This window comes from Olea europaea, unplaced genomic scaffold (assembly GCF_002742605.1).
Source record: "Olea europaea var. sylvestris unplaced genomic scaffold, O_europaea_v1 scaffold261, whole genome shotgun sequence".
Lineage (NCBI taxonomy): Eukaryota > Viridiplantae > Streptophyta > Magnoliopsida > Lamiales > Oleaceae > Olea > Olea europaea.
In genome coordinates this window covers 419642-441488 of record NW_019244422.1, presented here as the reverse complement: position 1 = coordinate 441488, position 21847 = coordinate 419642, and the positions used below count along the sequence as shown (strand labels likewise).

The window sequence follows — 21847 nt, the reverse complement described above, 5'->3', positions numbered from 1 at the left end:
AAATTTATAGATAAAAAAAAAAAAAAAAAACATAAGTAAACAAAATTTAGATGAACTAACAGTTTAGCGAGAAAAAAGGTTTACTCACTTTCTATCATTTAGAATCGAGAAAATAATATATTATTGGTTCCTAAAGTCCTTGAGTTGAATGATGATGCTAATTAATTAGGCAAGCTATTTAATGCTAAGCATTAGATATTAATATGATATTAAATGAAATTAGTAATGGCGAAAAAATCCGTCCTGTCCCATCTCAATCGGTTCGCGGGGTGGTGTGGGGCGCCCCGTGAAGAGGGAAAAAAATTATAAATTATAAATAATTTTATTTATAGACAATTCATCTATTAAAAATTCATTTCGAATTTGTATTTTATTTCCTAATAATAACACAACCCGAAATTTTGAAAATAAAATAAAATAAAATAAAAATAAATAAATAATAAACGGGGCATCAAACGGGGCAAAAAGCTGCCATGTTCTCACCCCATCCCGCCTCACCCTGTCTTAGCGTGGGGCTGGATGAAGTTTGGGTCCCATCCTGAAACTGTCTCGCTGCCATCCCAAAATGAAATATATAATTAAAGGGAAAATCTCATATGTAAGAGATTAGTTATGACACATTTCAAAAACAAGAAAACAAGTTTCAAATTTCAAAAATTAGATTTTTATTAAAAGTTATTTATAATTTAATTAATTAATTTAGTAATTAAATATATTTAAGTCATAGATTTATATAATTTGGTCACAAATTAAAAATTTTATGTCAAAAATTATTTTATGGTCATAATTCAAAAATTTTATAAGTCACATTTTGTTCATCGGTCAAAAAATTTATAAGTCACGATTTATTTAATGGTCACAAATCACAAATATTACAAGTTATAACTTATTATATAGTCACAAATTATCGGTCACAGATTAATAATTTTTTAGGTCACATTATTTTTCGATAACAACTTATCTTTTTCACAGGTCACATAATATTTATTGGTCACAGATTAACGAATTTAATTGTCACAGTCAACCAAATAATTTGTGACAATCACAATACTTATGATTCACAGTCACAATTTTCAGGTCACGTATCCAATTGTGAATCATAATTGTTAGTCACGGTCACAATTTTCAGGTCACGTATCCAATTGTGAGTCACAATCACAATTTTTCATCGCCACCACGGTCGCCGCTACACACCAACACCAAACTGTGAGTCATAGTCACCGTCCACAACCGCCCCAAATCATCGCCACCACTATCCCAGCCTCACACCAACACCATCACCACGACCACGATGACCATCACCCAAACCCCCACTTACTGTAACCCACAAAACCACTATCTGCACCATCTTTACCACTGTCGAACATCATCGCCATCACCTAAACTCCACTTAAACCACTGTAACCCCCCAAAACCACCATCTCACTACCGTCAAACACCGCCACCACCTCGCATCTATCGCACACAACAAAACACAATACAACACCGCACCCAAATCATACCACAATCGAATAACACAGAAACCCTTCGGCCACCAAAATCAGGAAAAAAATTTGGGATGTAGCAAGGAGGATCACGCAACAGACCCACCACATCTCACAGCAGCAAACATCAAATCGTGTAACGATCTCATTGGCGGTGATTTTCGATAATGGCTTCCAGCAACAGCGAGTTCGCAATAGCCTCCCAGCGATGGCGAGTTCACAACAGTTGGACGACGATCGTGGTTTTGAGAGGTTTGGTGGTGGTAATGGTGATAGTGATTGTGGTTGTCGCGGTCGTGGTGGTGGCCGTAGGTGGGATGAGATCGCCACTAGAGAAGAGTGTGAGGGACAAAGAGAGAGAGACGAGCAAGGAAAAGGGAAGAGATGGTAGTGGGTAGTGAAGGCTGGGTAGGGTTTTTATTTTTTTGTAATTAATTTATTTAAATAATTAATAAAAAATCTGGTTTTTGAAATATTAAAGTTTCAGTCTGATTTAGGAATTTTGAATAGTTAATCTATAGTTTTGTGTAATTTTCACATAATTAAATGAGATACTTAATTTTATCAATCGTTGATCATATCACTTAACATTATTTAAACTTATGTTATAACACCAATGGTAACATTATTCAGTTTTTAAGCCCACCGCATGCCTCCCGAACGACCCAAACTCCACAACACGGGTCAAATAATTACTTGACCCCATCCGTTACAAATTGGCAACAAATTTCAAAATTAGTGCCTTTCTCACAACGTTATTGAACAACTCATATATACACACGACCATGATTCCAAGATTAAGACAACTCAAAACTATATCCAGGCTCCAAAACCCATTTCAACCTTTTCACTTGTCGCACTCGTATGCCATTGCTATTGATTCTGATATCGTGGTCGAGCCTTTTGCTCCATCTCATACACACAATGCACACAATACATTCGATATTTGTCCTCAAAGAGACATTTCGTATTATAATCACTTGCTTTTTGAGTACTCTCGCAATGGTCTTAACCAAGAGGCGTTAAGCCTTTATGCAGGTATTCATGGCTCGGGTTTTTTAGTGGACGGGTCTAGCCTTTCCTGTATAATAAAGGTTTGCGCAAGCTTGCGTCATTGTGTTTTTGGAAAACAAGTGCATTGTCAATGTATTAAAAGTGGGTTTTTTGGAAATGTTAGCGTTGGCACGTCACTTGTTGATATGTATATTAAGAATGAGAATTTAGATGATGGGAAAATAGTGTTTGATGAGATGGAAGAGAAGAATGTGGTCACTTGGACTTCGTTACTTGCAGGTTATGCACAGAAGGGTGCTATTGATAAGGTGATAGAAGTTTTTAATGTTATGCAAGTAGAGGGTATCGAGCCGAATCCGTTTACTTTTGCAACCATTCTTGGAGCTTTGGCGGATAAGGGAGCTATAGAAGGGGGAGTTATAGTGCACACCATAGTTATTAAGAATGGTTATGAGGTGACTAGGTCTGTGGGAAACTCTTTGGTCAATATGTATTCTAAGTGTGGGATGATTAGAGAGGCTATAGGTGTGTTTGTCAGAATGGAGTGGAGGGATGTGGTTTCTTGGAATGGGATGATTGCAGGTCTTGTAATGAACGGACTTGAGTTGGAAGCCCTTGATCTATTCTATAGCATGATGCTTGCCAATGTAAAGTTGACGCAGACAACTTTTGCTACGGTTATTAAGTTATGTGCTAACCTCAAGGAAGTGAAGTTTGCCAGGCAGATCCATTGTCAAGTTGTTAAGAGCGGGTTTGGAAATTATGATAACATTCAAACAGCTCTACTTGTCTCCTTCATGAAAGGGGGTGAAATGGATGATGCATTTAAGTTGTTCTCTACCATGGGTGGAGCCCAGAACGTGGTAACGTGGACAGCAATCATTGGGGGATACTTACAGAATGGCAGACCAGAGCGGGCAGTAGATCTCTTTCATCAAATGAGGACAGAAGGCGTTAGATCAAATCATTTCACTTATTCAACAGTGCTCACAGTTCATCCCTGGATTTCATTGTTTCAAGTGCATGCGGAAGTCATAAAAATCAATTATGAGAAATCAACTTCAGTAGGAACCGCGTTACTGGATGCTTATATTAAGATAGGAAAAACTAGTGAAGCTGCAAAAGTTTTTGAACTAATAGAAGAGAAGGATGTTGTTGCATGGTCTGCAATGTTAGCTGGATTTGCCCAAGGAGGAGACCCTGAGAGAGCTGTAGGAGTTTTCTGCCAATTGGCCAAGGAGGGTGTCAGGCCAAATGAGTATAGCTTCTCTAGTATAATCAATGCATGTGCTTCACCCATGGCAGCAACAGAGCAAGGGAAACAATTTCATGCAAGCTCAATCAAATCAGGATATAGTAATGCTGTAATTGTGAGCAGTGCTCTCTTTTCCTAATCTGATTCCACCTTTTTTTTTTCTAACCAGATTAGCAATGCAAATAATAAACTTACAAGGAAAAAGAGAAACTGCACAGTTGTTTGGGTACAAAATATTAGGCTTGCCTTGTTTCCCAGAAGAAATTCTGTGGTTCTTCACATTGCTATGAACAACAGTGGAATTCTTTCTACTATCAGTTTTAAGTTTAGATTTTCGTCTTCCTGTTGCCATCAACATAACTAGAATTCAAAAGGTTATCTTCATATTTACATGAAAGTGTTTCCATTTCAGAACCCAGGTGAATATATTCAAGAATGTTGTACTTTAAGCAGTTGTCTTGTTTTCCGTAGATTAAGAGACATATATTACCATCCATCATCTACAACTGCACTCGAAACAGGTTGTCTGGCTTTCTGAATTGCTTAAATTTACATATTTGAGTGAGTACGGTTTCTACAGAAAAGCACAGTCTGGGAGTTGTGAAGACATCTATCATAGACGCCATGATCCCTGAACTAGTGTTTATTATGGGTATGTACCGTGTACGGTTAAACATGCTTATGTCAAATCTGCCAGTGGAATGTCAATATTACCAAATGCATACTTTCAACATAAGAAGGTAGGTTTAAGGAAAAAGGAGAAAGAAAGAAATTCTCATTTTAAGTTTTTATCAAAAAATAATGCGGTTAAAGAGCTATCATTAATCATTGGGCAAAATTTTACGTGTCTGAATGAAGGTGTCCATTTCGTAAATGATGCTAAATGCTTAATACGGTGTTAGCTAAAGTTGTGTAGCTCATGCTGGTATGATTTTGGTGTTATAATTGAAATGCCTGTTACAATTTAATTCCTTCTGAAAGGTATCATCCCTTGCAATATGTAATCCCAGAAACTTCTCAATTGTTTAATACATATGATTAAATTTGGTTCCTAAACTGAGAGTATATTAAGACCAATAGGACTTCTTACCCTGTGGATCCCGTTAGTCCAAGTCAAGGCCCCAAAAACAAAGTCTCCGTTACTAGTCTTGTAGGGTGTAAACTCTATCCTAAAAGACATTTTCTCACCTGGATTTTTAAATTTGAGCTCACTAGGTATGACTGAGACTTTTACACCATCCGGGTAGTCCATTTTTGCTTTATAAACAGTTGGCCCTTTACCGATGTATGTCACCTTTCTATGCACCGACAGATTTCCTTTCATATTAGAGACCCCAATTGAAGGATAGTTGAAATCATAAGGGGATGTGGGATTGTTCTTGCAATACATTGTATCACCAGTAAGGTTTTTCAGCTGAGCAGGACTTGCACCAGTGCTGCAGAGGAAATCAATGATGTCGGTAGAATCCAAATCATAAACTAAACCAGGATCAATTGCTGCAGCTGGATTTATTTGGCCTGATCCATGGTCAAAAGGTGAGGTCTGAGTGTCATTTGGATGTCTTCTGATAAAGCTCCGAGTGTTATCAAGAATTGTTGCTGTTCCAAAAAAAATCACGCTTACATGAAAATGAATAAATGGATGTATTATGTTAACCGGTTATCTGTTTTTTAATCATCAAAAGTTACCTGTTGTCATTATTGCAGACTTTATTGCTGCAGGGCTCCATGAAGGATGAGAGGATTTTACAATGGCAGCTAGTGCAGAAACATGTGGACAAGACATGGAAGTACCAGAGATTATGTTGTAGTCAAGGGATCTACCAGCAGTAGCATCGGTAGCAACTGGAGACCATGCTGCCAAAACATTCACTCCAGGTGCTGTTATATCGGGCTGAAATCAGAAGACAAGGTTGTTGCGTTCAGGTATGTGAAATTTTTCTTTAAGAAATTAAGGAAATTACAATGGGCTTCTCTTTCCTCATTTTTATTGTTCATATTCACTGTAAAGCTCATTAAATGCATTTCCAATAGGGAAATTTCAAAAGGTTAAAGTATGTACTTTGATTATATCTGGAGAGATAACATTTGGACCCATTGATGAGAACATTGCCATTTCGGGGGCTGGCTTAGTGGGCAAAACTGTAACTGTTTGGTATAATCTGGCCACTGGATTCCTGTAACGACCAAATAAGTATTTTACTGCTTGACTATTAAATCGTAAATGTTACATATCTTTGTAATTAATAGTTGACAAATTGGTTCTTTCTTTTCAATTTAGATAAAAATCCAACTTACTTCTGTACAGTCATATATTCTCGCAGCTGTGCTCCTTCTTCTTGACCTATCATGGTACCTGGTAGTACAAACTGAATTTCGATATCTTTGGCGAGTGGATCAACGAGTATTATCCCTACACCTCCACCTTGTTTTACAATAATGCCCTTCTCTCTGCGGTTATCAGTGAGTAACTCAAGTGTGCAGACAACAATCTTCCCCTTGATCAAGTTGGGATCTAAGGTGTTGTTCTTACAGAAACTGCAAGGAAACGATAAAAATAGAGAAATTTCAGAACAAATAGATCATTAGTGGAATTATTGAGTGTGTAAAGTCCTATTAAAGTACCTAAGAAAGTCCTATTAAAGTACCTAAGGACACTTCATACTTTCGACATGATTAAGAGAAGCATGTAAAAATTTTAGGCAGGGATGCTGACATATTCCATGAGTATGCATTTATCGAGAGTGAACCCGAAGTTCTCTTAAAAATAAATATGATACCTAGCATTTTGGGGGGAAACTCCGGGAGACGTTGCGAAGCTCCCTGCTATCAAACCATAAAAGCTCTCCATTTTAAGTGGATTTATACTGAATCCCTAAACATATGGACCTGTAAATCAGTACCAGAAATCTTTGTTTTGAATTAGGTGAGGGAAGTAAATAATTATCAATCAATTACCTTTATGACTTTTGAATTTCCTAGGTAGATATTAGTCTGAATTTCACGGTCCATGGTGCTTGCTGCAACAGTAAGGATCCAAGGAGCAACATTAGTTGCAGTACTTGGAAAAAAACTATTCCCAGCTGATGCAGAAACGACAATTCCTTTTTGAAATGCGTGGAAACTTCCAATTGAAATCGCATTCTCAAAGTAGATAGGTTGGGGCGGATCTGGTCCAAGAGACATGGATATAATATCAACTCCATCATTAGTAGCATCATCTAAAGCAGCAAGAACGTCTGCATCACTACAGAGAGTGAACCAGCAAGCCTTGTAGATTGCAAGTCGAGCACTTATTGCACCTCCACTTGCAGTGCCTTTCCCTACTCCAAATAAGCTAACATTATCGACAGGTGAGCCAGCAATAGTGGAAGCAGTATGGGTTCCGTGCCCATCACTATCTCGTGCAGATCGGAAAAAGGTAAGACCAAATGATTCTAGAGGACCATTTTCTGCTTCAAACCCTGTTGAATAAAATCTAGCTCCCACAATTTTTCTGAAAATGAATTCAGACGGTAGTATATCAACTTTTCTGAAGTATGCTTATCATATACTGTGCGGTTATACAATGATAGCTACCTGTTGCAGTTCGACAATGTGAAATTCTCTCCAGTTGAGCATTCCCCCTTGAATTTTGCGGGCACAGGTCCTAATCCATAGCTGTTGAAGCTCTTCGATTCAGGCCAAATACCTGGAGGTAAAATAATTGGTAGTGTGATTTTATAGTGGTTGATTCAAGAGCATTAGAAGGTTCAAACAATATTAAATATCGACTTTACCACTGTCAATGACACCAACAATTATGTCAGATGTTGAGTGCATTGAAAATTGATTATTTCGTTGCAATCTGTTTAAGCCCAGAAATTCCCACGAGTGTGTCGTGTGGATCTTGTTTGTCTTGCTTTCAAACACAGACAGAACTGAATCGTGCTCTGCAATCAATGAAACAATCAAAGCTAGAGTAGGCTTCTTGTTATATATTATTCCTCTATATTTTGTAGTAATTGTACTTGAAAGAATAGCAACCGAGGTTATATCTGAAAATTTAAGAATGCCATAAACTGTAATGAGGTATTTAGACAATACAGAATCATTATCGCTGCCTTGGTAAAGGGAAACCTATATGAAGTCTTGTAATTTGATTGATCTTCAATCATACGAGTTAAGTTTAATTTTAGCATGTTTAATGTCTCTACTAGAAGCACGACCATAAGATGTTCCACTGGCAAACGGGTTCATTGCACATGCCTGCACGTGTTATTAGACCTTCTAGTTATCAGAGGGTACCTGCAAGTTTTGCAGCTTGATCTGTTGTTAGCATAGCAGAGAAGCCTCTGAAAGTTTTTGTATAATGGTGAAGTGCTGCATCTTGTACTCCATGGCTGAAAACAAATTCACCGGCATTTTAGTTTCTTGTTTGGTACACAGACCATAGTACTAGATAGGATTGGATAGTTTAGTTAACAAATTTTCAGCTTGTTTTAGTTATTAATAAGGTCCCGCACTCTACAATTCACCTTACTAGACGAGCAAAAATAACAACTTACTAGAATATGATTGCTGGGAATTGCATCGTTACCTTCCAGTTACTGAAGCCAGCACTTCAAGGTTGGCCTTAATGGCAGATTCTGAGTTGGGGTGTTGGGAGTTATGCCCCTTGTAGACTATGTAATGCTGCAAGATTGTGAAAAATCAAGATTATCCACCTTACTCGTAAGCATGCACAGGAAATATTAGTACTTAAACTTTGAAGGATAATTTTGTTATATCAGTATAGTAGCAGACAAGATTTGACATAGTGAACATTTTTTTTATGTACTATCTAGTGCAATATAATTTCAGTACCAAATGCTCGCAGTCTATGGATATCAAATTATAGTATGTGTTGAATTTCTACTCGCATCATGTAAGATATGTAGCTATAAAATCATAGTATGCTTGGCTCGGACACTCATGGTTATAAAAAAAAAAAAAAAAAAATCATAGTATGCATGTGGATCTTTTAATAGACTCAAGTCTAAAATACTATAATCAAACTAGATTTTACATAGGCTCATGCATGCAGTACCTTTTTATTGAGGGTGGCTTCATGTGCTAATGCAAATCTAAACAACAAAATTAGAGAAAAAAGTTTAACAAATTTCATGTTGCAAAGGAAAAAACAAGTGATTAATGAAAAAGGGCATTTCAGAAACTGCAAATTATGTGGGTTTTTATAGACAAAATTTGAGTTTAGTATACTGAATACTGATATTAAGCCGGCTTAGTAAAAGTACATAAGCAACAGTGTGTTGTTTTGACTGTTTTTGGCTTGGAATTTGTAAGCCGGCTTCTGTTTGTAACCTAATTATCATTCGTTTCCATTTGGATTTTGTATATGAGATATTCTCTGGATTATAATCCTGTTTCATGGAGTTTTTTTTTTTTTTTTTGATATCTAGGTATCCCAGCTTATACCAGACTAAATCCTGGACCCCCCAAGACCCATGCCCCTAAAACCTTGAAGGGGGTAAATCGCGGGTTATGCCTCAACTGGATTACAGGTTCCCCCATTGCCTGTACACTTCTGCGCACAAGAGACCCTCCTCCACAGTGATTGCTCCATACCAAATTTTTGGCTGTAGGTTTTCACTAGGAATCCAACCCTCCACCCTGCCGCTGGAAGCAAGACAATGTTGATTGATCCACCAGTTGAGCTGTGTCCCGAGGGGCTCGTGGAGTTAATTTTATTAAAATAAAAGCTTGTTAATGTACAACCAGCTCATATTTAGCACGTAGTATTAAATGGAAATAGACGGCATATTGACATCTCTTTTTTTCGGTGAAATGGTATTTGTTGGAGTAGAGTCGAAAGTAGATATATATAGTCCATATTATATAAAATTTACAATACATAAGGGCTCCTTCGGTGCGACTTCTGCTTCTTGTAGAAAATGTTTTTTTAGAAAATCGCCTTATGTTAACTTCATCTAAAAGTTATTTTAGTCATATCAAACACTTTTTAAAAAATTATTAAACGCATTCAAAATCAATTTCATAAACTTAATGGTAGCTCTAGACTTTTTAAAAGTCATGTCAAAAAGACCTTAATATTCCGGATGTACTAAATGAAATGACCAAAGTTTATATTATTAACTCTAAATTTACAGAGAATGAATTCTTAAATTGATTTCATTAAAATTCGTACTTCTAGTTGAAATTTGCGTTAACGGGCTAAAGAGTAACACGGGAAAACCAATTCTTTTGTGCCCCATTTACTGTTATTGCATAAAAAGATAGTTGAATCCTGACAAAAACAAGACCAATTCTTTTCCCAGACAAATAATGATAAAGGACGTTTGATTCTTATTTTCTCATCTAAATGCATTTTTCTCTCTTCTTTTTAATTACACATTCTTCATTAAAATAATAATATTATACGTAAATAAAAAATTTCCTTATTTTTCATTTACACATTCTCCATCAATTTACTATTCTAAAATTCATTTTTTTCATAAAAATGGGTGTCAAACACCCTCTAAATTTGCCTATTAAAAACCTCTAGAAATTGACACAAATGGAACTAAAATGGAGAGTGCACACCAGTTCAGTTAAAACTAAAAAGTTATTTCTCGACCACAAATCTAGATACTCGATCTCGATGGTGCAAAAATTTGAAAAAAAAATACTCTAACCCATTTTTACAAAGTCAAAAAAAGTCTCTTCTACAAAAAAATAAAATTAGACAAATATGTTTTACCTTAAGAATTAAAACTTGTGTTTGATCGAAGTCAAGTACATAACTTTATCCCCAACTAGCGGTCTTGCAATACCCACTGTAAATACTAAATCAATATGAAAAGTTCTTAACATTAATTGAGTACCCAGTACTCCAATCGATTTTCTTGCAATAATACCTACAACTTTTGACATTTTATTTTGTCGTTAACCTCAAACCAATCAATTGAATATAGATTAGTACGTAATTGATCGATCACTACTTGCAAATGATTATTCTGCTAAAAAAATGAAATGTTCCAAATATTCATGAATCTTTTATACTGACTTCATCTTTATCAAACTTATTTGTCTTATAAAAGTTGTCGAAGAAATGCTATATCATTGTAAGGACAAACCTAGCATTTTGACTCACAAACAAAAAGGAAAAAGGTAGGGCCCCCTTACACGTCCATGAAAGAACTTGTCCCATAGGAAGTGAACAAATCAAAGGACAAAGCCTTCATAGCTTAATTATGATGGAACAAATCTTTGATATTTGCAACCAGAATTGCACATCCATAAATATTAACATCGTTTTCAGGCAATATTCTTCGCGCTTGTACACAAATTAGTAAAGGCAATTTGAGAAGTCAGCTCATTTTCCAGCTCGATACGAGGGAAAGCGGCAGTCATGTCACTTTCCTGCCTAAAGAGGCGGTTTATGTTTGAAAACAGTAGAAACACATAAAATACAAATGCCAGCAATTGCATGAATAGTAGCAGCTATGCACCTCGACTTTCTCACCCTTCCTCGCCGAACTCCTCTGTGAAACGCTCATGAACGTCAAGGTCAGCTTTGCTCACCGTTGGCCTCTGTCTTGCAAGAACCTTATCAAAGTCCACTTTTGATATCGGAGGTGGAACGATCTGCGAAAGGGCATTAATCAATAGAATAGTCAGTCCGATGTACCAAGAAACACTCAATTTCTAGAAATAGTTTCGGTCAGGATAAGATAATTAAAGGTAAGGGGGGGGGGGACCCTAAATCTGCTAGGTTCAGGCCCTACTACACCAGCCAGCAAGGGCCAGTTTTCCGTCAATGCAACTTATAAAAATTATTTAAAAACAACGTACGAAGGACTTGAGGTTTAAGTCACAAACAGTGGTTCAATAATCAAATCCAATACCTGTGAAGCAAGTCCTTGAGCAGCAAGCTCTTGCATTGATATCTGGACGGCACCTGATTGCTTTGGTCCACATGGCATCCACATACCGTTAGAAGTCTTGATGAAAAACATGGCATCTTGCGTCTTCCGTACAGGCTCAAATAGGACATCCTTAACCTGTCAAACTCGTAAAATGGACTTCAAAATAAGTTGAAAAAGTATGGGCAACCACCCAATATCGAAAGGAGTTCTATTTAACATTAGTTTTTCAATATATCAGCCACACACTTACACAGACAGAAATATCTGAACCAGAGAATCCTTCAGTTTTACGAGCCAGGTTTTCAAAATCTCTCTCGGTCAAATTGTTAGGGGTATCTCCCAAATGCACCTGCATAAGAGTGACAATATACACAAGAGAGTGCGTGTTAATCTTCATTCAACTCTCTTTGTTCATTAGGCACAAGACAAGTTCCATACCTTGAACATGTGTTGCCGTGCCTTCAGATCTGGGAGAGGTATGTAAATACGCTTATCGAATCGTCGCCGGATAGCCTAAAAGAAAAATATTTATTCGGTAAAAATTATTGCAAACCCATACTGTGCCCGAATAGTATTAATAGCTGTTACCTGATCAAGAGCATAAGGAGTGTTTGTGGCAGCAAGTACAAGAACTTTATCATCATTGTGGCCAACCCCCTAGAATTAATAGGAGATAAGAACCAGCATCACCAGAGAAAAGAAGAGAAAAATGTTTTAAAAACTTTTGACTGTCATTATGAGAGACAACATAAATAAATAAAAAAAAATAAAAATCTAATCTTACTACCTATAAATTTGGGTCAGCTCAATGAATCTTTTTTCATTACATGACATTACCTGCATCTGCACAAGCAGTTCCGTTTTTATTCTTCTAGAAGCTTCACTCTCATTTCCTTCTCCGCGTTGGCCACAAAGGGAATCTATTTCATCGATGAATATAATGGAAGGAGAACTTTCACGAGACATTTGGAAGAGATTTGAAACTAGCTTCTCGCTTTCACCCATCCACTTTGAAACCAAGTCTGAAGAAGAAACACTGCAAAGGAACAGAAGTTGGCAATTGCCAACTTAGTGGCCTAAGTTCTGAATCATTGAAATATCTGAAAAATAAAATAGCGTATGAAAGAACAAGAAGAGAATGAAGAACTCCATTCTCTTATTGCAAGCACCTGACAACATATTGTCAAGTTAACAGTGGCTATGAAGAAAAAATAAAATAAAATAAAATAATAAAAAAAAAATCTCCCTGAATGAGACACCAATTAGGCACTTTTTCTTCCATAATGATAACAGTCAGTCGGTCATGCCTTTGTTGAAAAGTAATCCGTTCCTCAAAAGAGGTCATATATGATGAAAACGATTAGGTTGCACCCATGGTTCTACATCCCAATGCCAGTTCCAGACATAACATTCAAGAAAGTAAATGTATTGACAGTCTACAGACATCAAATTTCATAATGGTAGTCTAGGAAAAGGCGGAGGTGAAGAAGCAATTAAACAAACTCAACTTTGACCACCCATCACACTCAAGAGAGACAAGATGCCAGGGCATCAGACAATTACAGACATGAGTTTGTCTTATAGATTAGAAGTATTCCATTCAAACTGCCATTACCCAGTCTCTCAAGATAAACATAAGCAAGAAGTGGTGGAAACATGGAGGATTCATCAGACTACATAGCGAAAATGTGCACAATCATACCCAATCACAATATGCATGAGGAAGGAATCTCAAGCTAAGACCTTTTACTTAAAATGTCCAGCAGACACCCTTTGATGCATCACCATCCTTCGAAAACCCAGCCTAGAAAAGCCCTCACAAAATCACATAAATAACTGAAGACTTATCTCCAAATGCATGTGCTACAGTCATTAATGTACCTCCACAATCTACTCCAGGAACTTGCATCCATCTAGGTCAATGCAGGTGAGGGGACGAGAGGGTAACAAAAAGTCTCAGGGACCTACAAAAGACCCCATACACAATTTATTTATTTATTTATTATTATTATTATTTTTTTTTAATTTTTTTTTTGTTGTTGTGGAGGATGGCGATTATTTAGGAAGAGGATAAAATGGTGCCAAAACATACAAGTGCCTGCCCCAATTAGCCTGAATTATGGGTTATTTCCTGCCCCCATTCCCAACTTAACATTCCTTCTTGATCCTGAATCTATCTAGCACTCCTCAAAAAATAGTTGTAACTAATACAAACATCAGACGAGCTGAAAATAATTGGAAAGCAAAATAATGGATAAACAAAATAAGGTGAGTTAGATGCCAGTACTATTCTTCAGGCCAGGCTATTATATTTAAAAGCAAAAATATAGCAATGAGTCTATAACCATTTTCAATGAACCTAGGTAGTAAAATAGTAACTCAACGTGTAGGTTATAAGCCAGCCATCATAAGACTTGCAGAATACAATCTCTTTTCAGTTGGAAGCTCCTCGCACATTAAACTCAACAAATAAAAGAGCGAACTTGTATATGAACATTGCATTAAGCAACAAATAATCATGTGTTATTAAAATGCCAACAACAACCAGTATCAAAATATTAACTTGAAAACAGTGTCAAAATGAAGGAGCAGATGCAGCAGATGGAGAATAATGCTCCCTTGGTCATGAAAAAATAATCACCAAATAGAAACTAAAAATTTTTTGGGACTCTTAAGTCCAGACGAAGACATGAACATGCATGATAAATTAAAGCGAAGTAGTAATAAATACAAGATGCAAGGGCAGCTTCACATATTAAGTATTTCTACAGATGAAATAAGACTGTATTTGAGGATAGACAAGTAACCTGAAAAAGGTCGAGTCAGCTTCGGTAGCAACAGCCTTAGCCAAATATGACTTTCCTGTTCCAGGTGGACCATACAAAAGGAAAGCCCTCCATGGGCGCCTCTTACCTACAAAAACGAGAGATCATAAATCAAAATTGGAATATATAAACATATTTGTCCTAAATTTTTTCCTCCAAAACCATGATCAATGAGAGATTGCTGAAAACTTGGTAAGAATAAGATTGACATTTTATGCTTTCTTCATCTTTCATTTTCTTTTATCTTCTTTTTCTGGGTGGGGGGAGGGATCAGGTTGTCAGAACTGAACTATCTACATGAGAAGCAATTCAATGTAGGGTTGGTAAAGGGCAAGTTTGCTCAAATTCTTTAAAAATGGTCAAGTGATATAACTGGAAATTCAAGTTCTCGTTGTGAAAATGTGTTTCGAACATCATCTAGAAGCTAGACGCTACTTCTAAACCCAGTTTCTCCCAAGTTTTCTCCTCACTTCTCAGCAGGGTTTTTCTTTCTCTGAGTATTTTCTATTTTACATATACATTAATTAAATTTTTTTTCAGGAACTCTACTCACACAGACAAAGACAGAAATCCTATAAGCACTAGATGAACTATACTGAATATGCCACCACAAGCAAACCAAATTTCTTCATAAGGTTTTCCTGTCCAGAGACACTCATTCATATTCACTGAAAGCTGAGAAATCAACCTCAGTTCCCCAGGCTAGATCTGATTAGTTAATTCTTCAATTTTAATCATCAAAATACGGGGAAACCGTAATTTCTTGTCCAGAGAGAACTAGCAAGCTACAAAGCATTATAGAACTTGAGATGGCATTCTGTTAGTAGTGCTTGTGGTACGGTATCGACCAGCAGGCAAAGGAAAGATATAGAATCTTATTGAACCACCATGTTAATAACTTATACATATCAGTATGCATCTACCAGTTTGGGTTTTAAGAGAGACTGTGCAAAAAAGAAGCGAACATCTCCTGCCTGAAATGCTAAAAATCATCTACAGAAGTAACTCCTGCTGCCTAACTGCTCTCATATATGTAGTTTTTTCCCCTAAATAGGATATTACCCATGGAACTCAGGAACAGACTTAGTGTCCAAGGAAGTATGGCAATCCAACTGGATTTCACTAACATATCATACTGGTGTGCATCCCTAAAGCGAATATTGAGATGGTAACCAGCGCCAGAGTCAGAATAACTATATAAAGGAAGCAGCCTCTGCCCTTAGTCTTACAGCTATAAATCATCTAGTATTATCTAAAAGAGATGAATTTTGATGCCTCTCATATCCTTCCAACTCTCAACTGCAAAGACGAAAATTATGCTTGCAACTAAACTCATCACAAAATTACTAGTGCAGTTAGAATTGGATAGTGTGGCAATAGGAAGGAGAAGAGCAGAAAACATCTAAGAAGAATTAAGTAATTGATTAGGAAAAGTTGGTCATGTACATGATAATGATTCACACTAACAATAAAGTCCGAACGAAATTCAAACAGCACCTAGTCCACTTATGCTCAAACACAACAATCTAGCCATACTATCTGAAAAACTGATTTGTAAAATGCATTGTTGCATTTAAGGATATGTCCTAATAATCATACTGAAAATTTTACTTCATTTCACTTCTTCACAAGTGAATTTGTGATGTTTCCGTGGGAGGCAAAAGAAGTAATGACTAAAAGATTCAACATCATTTTGCAATATAAACAACAGATGGAGCTGAATTCCTATTGCTAACACTGGATATCACCAAATAAATAAAATTCAATGAAATCTAGCTCATTATTTCGGCCTTCATTTGGCCCTCATTAAATCAAATTATATTTTCCTCTCTCCTATTTTCAACCACACAATCTTCCATAAAATAATATTACAAGTCAATTGAAAACTTTTTCTTCTTTTGGAACCATCCATTCTCCAAAAAAATACTATTCCATCCATTGAAATTTGAAATAATAGGGGACCAAACAGGGGCTCATTGTCAAGTCGAGATATGACAACTACAACTCATCTAGCCCCCGTTTGATCCCCATTAAATTCAATTACCTTACCTTACATTCCATTTTTCTCTTTCCTATTTTCAACCACACAATCTTTCATAAAATAATATTGCACATAAATCGAAAAAGAAAAATTTTCCTTCTTTTTCAACCACTCATTTTTCTAAAAAATACTATTCCCTCATTTTCATTTTCAGGTAATGGGGGTCAAACGGGAGCCTAATCACTATTCCTCCTACTCCATCATTTTGCCTATTTGTTCAACTAATTTAAGTAGAACTCCGAATTTTTCACCACCAATCTCAACCATCAAATCAAGCCTTTAATTGAATAAACAACAAAATAGTTAAATTCTTCCATCGCAAATACATAACCATATACACAAAAAATAACCACTGAAAAACCGTTGACCAAAACAAAAGGGCCAAAACAAGTGAATTACCAGTGAAAAACTGAGGGAACTTGACGGGCAAGATGACGGCCTCCTGGAGCGCCTGTTTAGCGCTTTCCAATCCAGCTACATCATTCCACTTAATATTAGGCTTCTCCCTGATAATAGCCGAGTTCAACCCAGACCTCAGCTTCTCCTTATCCGCATCCTCCCCGTCGTTCCCATCCTTCGGCTTGGTCTTGGGCCGAGTAGCCACAGCCGCATCCCCATTAGACGCTGGCCCCGACCCGCCCTCATCCAAAACGGCCCGGATCTCCTCCGCCCTGCGCAAGTACTCCGTAAACTTTTGAGTAATCGCCTCCTTTATTTTTGGGTTCTTTTCATACTTTAAATGGGTCCTAAAATACTCCAAAGCATTCATATACAGAGGGAAGGCCTTGGAGTAGTTCCCCGCATTGTCCTCCGCCACTGCCTGCCGCACATACTCGATCGCTTGCTCCTTGAAATTACTGTACATGTTAAATCATAAACAAAAAAATATATATGTGCACACGATTATTTATATATATCCGTGTAAAAAAATTTTGGCCTTTTGATATCTTGAGATGTGGGTTTGATAGATCGAGAATTTGAGTTGTTTTCCAATAAGAAATTCAGCGTTTTGATTTTCTGGTTTTGGAATTACTTAGGGTTGAAGTTTGAATTGATTTATTGGGGATAGGATAATACGTGGGTTAATAATAATAATCGTAAGAGCCCTGGCCAAAATACTCGTCGTTCGCATTTACATTCGGCTCAAGAAAAGTCAGATGGTTTGCAAATGGTCCTCATGCTTGCTTTTTGTTAAAATAAATTTTAGCCATGTCTGTATCGTGTGATCAATTTCAATAACAGGTTCACACAATAAAATATTAATATTAGGGCCTGTTTGATTCATCATATTTTTCGTGAAAATACCACCTTTTTTCTTGGCAATTCATTTTCATTCCCCCCTCCACGTTTCATGGGTTTGGTGAAAATTGATTTTTCCAGCTTTTTTTTTTTTCAATGGAAACAAATTCTATTTCAATTTTCATGAAAAATAAAGTTAAACGAACATTAAAAGATCTAAAATTTCAACATTTTTCAAGTAAAAAATTATACAATCAAACACATTTAGCCCTTGTTTGATCCCCATTTTTTAGAAAAAATGAATTTTATAGTGTTTTGACATTATTTTAATCACATATTATTTAATAAAATAATATTACACGTAAATTCAAAATTTTTTCTTATTTTTTAACCACACATTTTCATCAATACACTATTCAAAATTTCATTTTTCCATTCAAAATGGGGCTCAAACAAGGGCTTAATTGACAATTTTAAGTAAAATAAGTTCTAGGCAATTCAATTCCATTGAATTCGTTTTCTTTCCACTCAATTTTCATTATTGTGATAAAATGAAAACGAATACAATGGAATTGAATTGTCTATAACTTGTTTTACTGATAATTGTCAATTAAATGTGTATAATTAATATAATTTTTCAGGTGTACATATTTTTTAAAACTCATTTCTGAACCTAATTATACAATTTTTAAATAATGATTAGGCTTGAGTGTCAAATAATATGAACAATTGAATTTGTGTATCAAATAATGATTATTGTTTTTCTTTCTATTACTTTGAAACATTAGCTAATATAAGAAAAACTTCAATAAATCTTGAAGAGTCTTATCTTGTAACAATAATTTAAATTGAGGATTGATTCTAGACACTCGTAATATCAAAATGCGTCAAAACATTATCGTTCTTGAAACTTCAAAGCCATGTAAAGATGGAACATACAAGGACATAGCTTATACGAATGCAGATAAGATGTTTTATGTTAAGGAAACTCTCTATATCTTGACACAAACTCATAATTGTTTGACTTGGTAAATAGGCATTTGCTACCGGCTTATGAAAAGTATATTCAACTTGTAAAGTAGGGTAAGTCGCATTGAAAATCAAAGGATTTGAATATATGGCACTTGCCACTCTTTTGGAAGGTTTCTACCCCTTTGGATAAATATCACCAAAATGTTCATCTTGAGCATGTCGATGTTATATAATTTGTTCAAGTTCAAACTCTCAAGTTCCACCGATGACATAGGAAAGGAGTTATATTATCCATGATTGATCCATCCAACGGATGACTAATAACTATCAAATAAGGAAACAAAAATTCCTAAAAGATTATGTCCATGACTTAATAATACTGTTATCGTGGACTGAGTTTTCGCTTTTTTAACAATGTTTTGTTAATGATCACAACATTCAACTTATTAAAACAAATAAATTTAACGTAAACTATAAAATAACATAGACAAAATACCCATAGAAACACCAAGAGATGCACATTAAAAAAGAAAATATCATGATTGAAACTTGGATGAAAAATGGCCAAGTGTCAATTGAGATTTGAATTATGCTGTTTTGTCGTAGGAATTTAACATCTTCGTTGACAAATGAAGTTGTGTGCAAGTAATAATTGGATGACAGTGTTAACTATGTTTAAAACAGTCAAATGATATGATATCATGGAGCATTCTATCGTTCATGCTATTAAAATTATTTGGCAATGTAACAAGATTGGATTTGGTCCCTAGATGAATAACGTTTTTAAGAATATAAGTTGATATTACCCATGAAATATGGGATCAAAAGTAGATAAAATTCATGAATCCAATGAATTGTGTAGATAAAAATAAAATTTGATCAAATTAGAATCTAAAAAAGACTCTATCGAACACAGACCTATGTGATATCACTTCAGGAATTTAGTACTTGTTTGATAAAGTTTAAGTTATGTATTAACCTGGCCTTATATTTTTTTATCTACATGATACATGAAATTCATAGTTATGACCTACTTATTATCTACATGGTCCATTGCTTATACGGACCCTGCTACACTGTCGAGGGTCAGCGGGACGCAAAGGGCTTAATCCTACTTATAATTATTTAGAAGGACATATAACAGACCTCTATTTAAAAAGACACTCCCAAACATGTTATTTGATGATGACTATCAATCTGTTTGAGTCACATTTTTTGTATAGAATTTACTTTGAAATAGTAGATTGACAGGGAATATATGATTAAAAAAAAATTTAAATTTAAATTTACATGTAATATTATTAAAAAAATGTGATTAAATAGAATATAGAAAAATGTATTTTAGAGATGACGGGCTCAAACAAGGCCTATATTGGAAAACCTAGGCGAAAATCAAATTCAAATAAAGCTCGAAAATAAAAAATAAAAAGGAAATGAAGAAAAAGAAAAGTATAATAACTTACTTTTCGGCTTCGGACAGACTTGTTGACTCTCTACACGTCGCCGGCGGCTTTCTTTAAATGGGGAAGCACGGGAAGAAGCAGAGTCACCGCCATAACCGCCAAGGAAGAACAGCCTCATACTATCTTGAAAAACCAGATGAAGAAATACAACAGTACCCATTAAGCCCACAAACTACTTCTGCTCAAGAACCCACTCTTTCTGAATCTGATAAAGAATCCCAAGAAGAAGAAATCCAGGAAAAAGAAACAAATTTTGATAAAAACCTATCAATCAACAATGATCTTCCGTCAAAATTCTCTCTTTATCAACAATCCGTACAGGTGAGAAGACCCCTTCCCCAAGAGGTCTCTATAACAAGATTTTAATTTTATTTTTCCCTCAATACTCTTGCATACTGTTCAGTCCTATGTACCAAATACGGCATAAATTTAATCCATATAAGGTAAATTTTTTATAAATTGATGGTGTTATTTAATCAAGATTGCACATGAATGCAATTTTATGGATGCAGTCTCCAAAAGGGGATATAAGTTACCTGCAGAAGTTTTTCTTGATGTATGTTGGCGGGAGGCTACCCCTCCACCTCCAGGAAGATTTTTGCGGCACTGCACTATTGAGGTATAATATTGTAGTTGCATTATAGTTTGTCTTACTTATTTGTAGCATTTATTATACGCATTTGTCTGTTTTTATAATGCTCGATGTTAGAATTTATTTGGAACTCTAAATCTCAAATACTTGAAAACCTAATTACTTTATTGCTAAGATTCTCCATGACAAATCATCATCAAAATTAGTAATTGGAGCATACCTTAATTTTTTGAAAATGATTACTTATTACGGGATCTTAATTTTGGATCTTGAATCTTGAATATTGACTTTTTTGATTCTTGAGTTCTTGATCTTGATTTTGTTTTCTTGCTCCATGATATTGATTATTGAATTCCTTCTTAATTCTTGATTGTAGATTGCCCGTTCTTGATTGTGAGTTTTTGATCTTTTTCTTCAATATGCTTTTGCTTGTGTTTTGTGTTGATTGGATGACTTAAAGAATGAAAAAGCTGCATATGAATTAGGGGACCATGACACTATAGGGCTTGTTTGATTTGGATTAAAATTTGATTTTAATCTAAGTCAAAGTTAAATAATTAATATTAATCACATCTTTTACGGTCCTACAACTTTTCAATCACACATTTCAAAAACTTTTATACAATCTATTAAAAAATATAATTTTAATCCTTACTAAATACCCTCATAGTTTTTATATGTATCTTGCTCATCATGAAATACAATATTAAAGAAATCTGGTCACTTTATTTAGATGCCCAAAGCCCAATAACTTAAATTCCTTATTAGACTACTTTAATTTTGGCTTAACTTTAAGAGAGCTTTTATATACAATTAATTACATCTGTAGGCCCATGACAAAAAATAAACTCAACGCCCGAATGTTACCCAATAAACTAAAGATTCTTGAGTACGTCCCAAGGAAATGAAGAAAATAGCTTTCATATAATGATAGGTGGTGGTTTTCCGATTTTCGCAAGAAGTTAGTCAGCGCTCTATATTAATACTATCCCCCTTTTCGCTCCATTTACCAGATCAATATTTCCCTTTTCTAGCACATTCTTCTGATAATTTGT

At 35.5% G+C, this 21847-nt stretch overlaps 4 protein-coding genes across 4 annotated transcripts in view; 2 read left to right on the top strand and 2 right to left on the bottom strand.

Annotated features, from left to right (window-relative positions):
* The first annotated feature begins 2057 nt into the window (after window positions 1-2057).
* Window positions 2058-3892, top strand: LOC111383058 (pentatricopeptide repeat-containing protein At2g27610). Its single transcript, XM_023007119.1, has one exon. The coding sequence runs from the start codon at window positions 2270-2272 to the stop codon at window positions 3890-3892; it is 1623 nt and encodes a 540-aa protein (XP_022862887.1). The 5' UTR covers window positions 2058-2269.
* On the bottom strand, window positions 3879-9306 carry LOC111383057 (subtilisin-like protease SBT5.3). Its single transcript, XM_023007118.1, has 11 exons — window positions 9211-9306; window positions 8333-8427; window positions 8041-8135; window positions 7533-7814; window positions 7333-7444; window positions 6712-7285; window positions 6534-6628; window positions 6052-6291; window positions 5816-5930; window positions 5443-5647; window positions 3879-5352 (listed from the first exon to the last, which is right to left on the bottom strand). Exons 1-11 carry the CDS (start codon window positions 9304-9306, stop codon window positions 4805-4807), a joined length of 2457 nt encoding a protein of 818 aa, XP_022862886.1. The 3' UTR covers window positions 3879-4804.
* A 1655-nt stretch (window positions 9307-10961) lies between these two features.
* Window positions 10962-17674, bottom strand: LOC111383046 (protein SUPPRESSOR OF K(+) TRANSPORT GROWTH DEFECT 1-like). Its single transcript, XM_023007105.1, has 8 exons — window positions 16926-17674; window positions 14468-14573; window positions 12498-12696; window positions 12249-12317; window positions 12099-12173; window positions 11911-12009; window positions 11640-11795; window positions 10962-11379 (listed from the first exon to the last, which is right to left on the bottom strand). The coding sequence occupies exons 1-8, from the start codon at window positions 17389-17391 to the stop codon at window positions 11254-11256; spliced, it is 1296 nt and encodes a 431-aa protein (XP_022862873.1). The 5' UTR covers window positions 17392-17674; the 3' UTR covers window positions 10962-11253.
* A 2518-nt stretch (window positions 17675-20192) lies between these two features.
* Window positions 20193-21847, top strand: part of LOC111383056 — a 5765-nt gene continuing 4110 nt past the window's right edge. Inside the window, exons 1-2 of the mRNA XM_023007117.1 lie at window positions 20193-20521; window positions 20713-20843. Coding sequence (XP_022862885.1) covers window positions 20258-20521; window positions 20713-20843 — 395 coding nt within the window. The 5' untranslated portion in view covers window positions 20193-20257. The remainder of the gene's footprint in view (window positions 20522-20712; window positions 20844-21847) is intronic.

What these genes read in the sequence shown, in the direction of transcription:
- LOC111383058 (XM_023007119.1), top strand. Translation starts at nt 2,270, where the DNA reads ATGATTCCAAGATTAAGACAACTCAAAACTATATCCAGGCTCCAAAAC.
- LOC111383057 (XM_023007118.1), bottom strand. Translation starts at nt 9,306, where the DNA reads ATGGGGGAACCTGTAATCCAGTTGAGGCATAACCCGCGATTTACCCCC. An exon ending in TCAAGCTGCAAAACTTGCAG is followed by an intron (nt 7,815 to 8,040) that starts GTACCCTCTGAT and finishes ACCTCATTACAG; the next exon opens with TTTATGGCATTCTTAAATTT. An exon ending in TGTTGGTGTCATTGACAGTG is followed by an intron (nt 7,445 to 7,532) that starts GTAAAGTCGATA and finishes TTTTACCTCCAG; the next exon opens with GTATTTGGCCTGAATCGAAG.
- LOC111383046 (XM_023007105.1), bottom strand. Translation starts at nt 17,391, where the DNA reads ATGTACAGTAATTTCAAGGAGCAAGCGATCGAGTATGTGCGGCAGGCA. An exon ending in GCTGACTCGACCTTTTTCAG is followed by an intron (nt 12,697 to 14,467) that starts GTTACTTGTCTA and finishes GTTCCTTTGCAG; the next exon opens with TGTTTCTTCTTCAGACTTGG. An exon ending in GTTCAGATATTTCTGTCTGT is followed by an intron (nt 11,796 to 11,910) that starts GTAAGTGTGTGG and finishes CGAGTTTGACAG; the next exon opens with GTTAAGGATGTCCTATTTGA.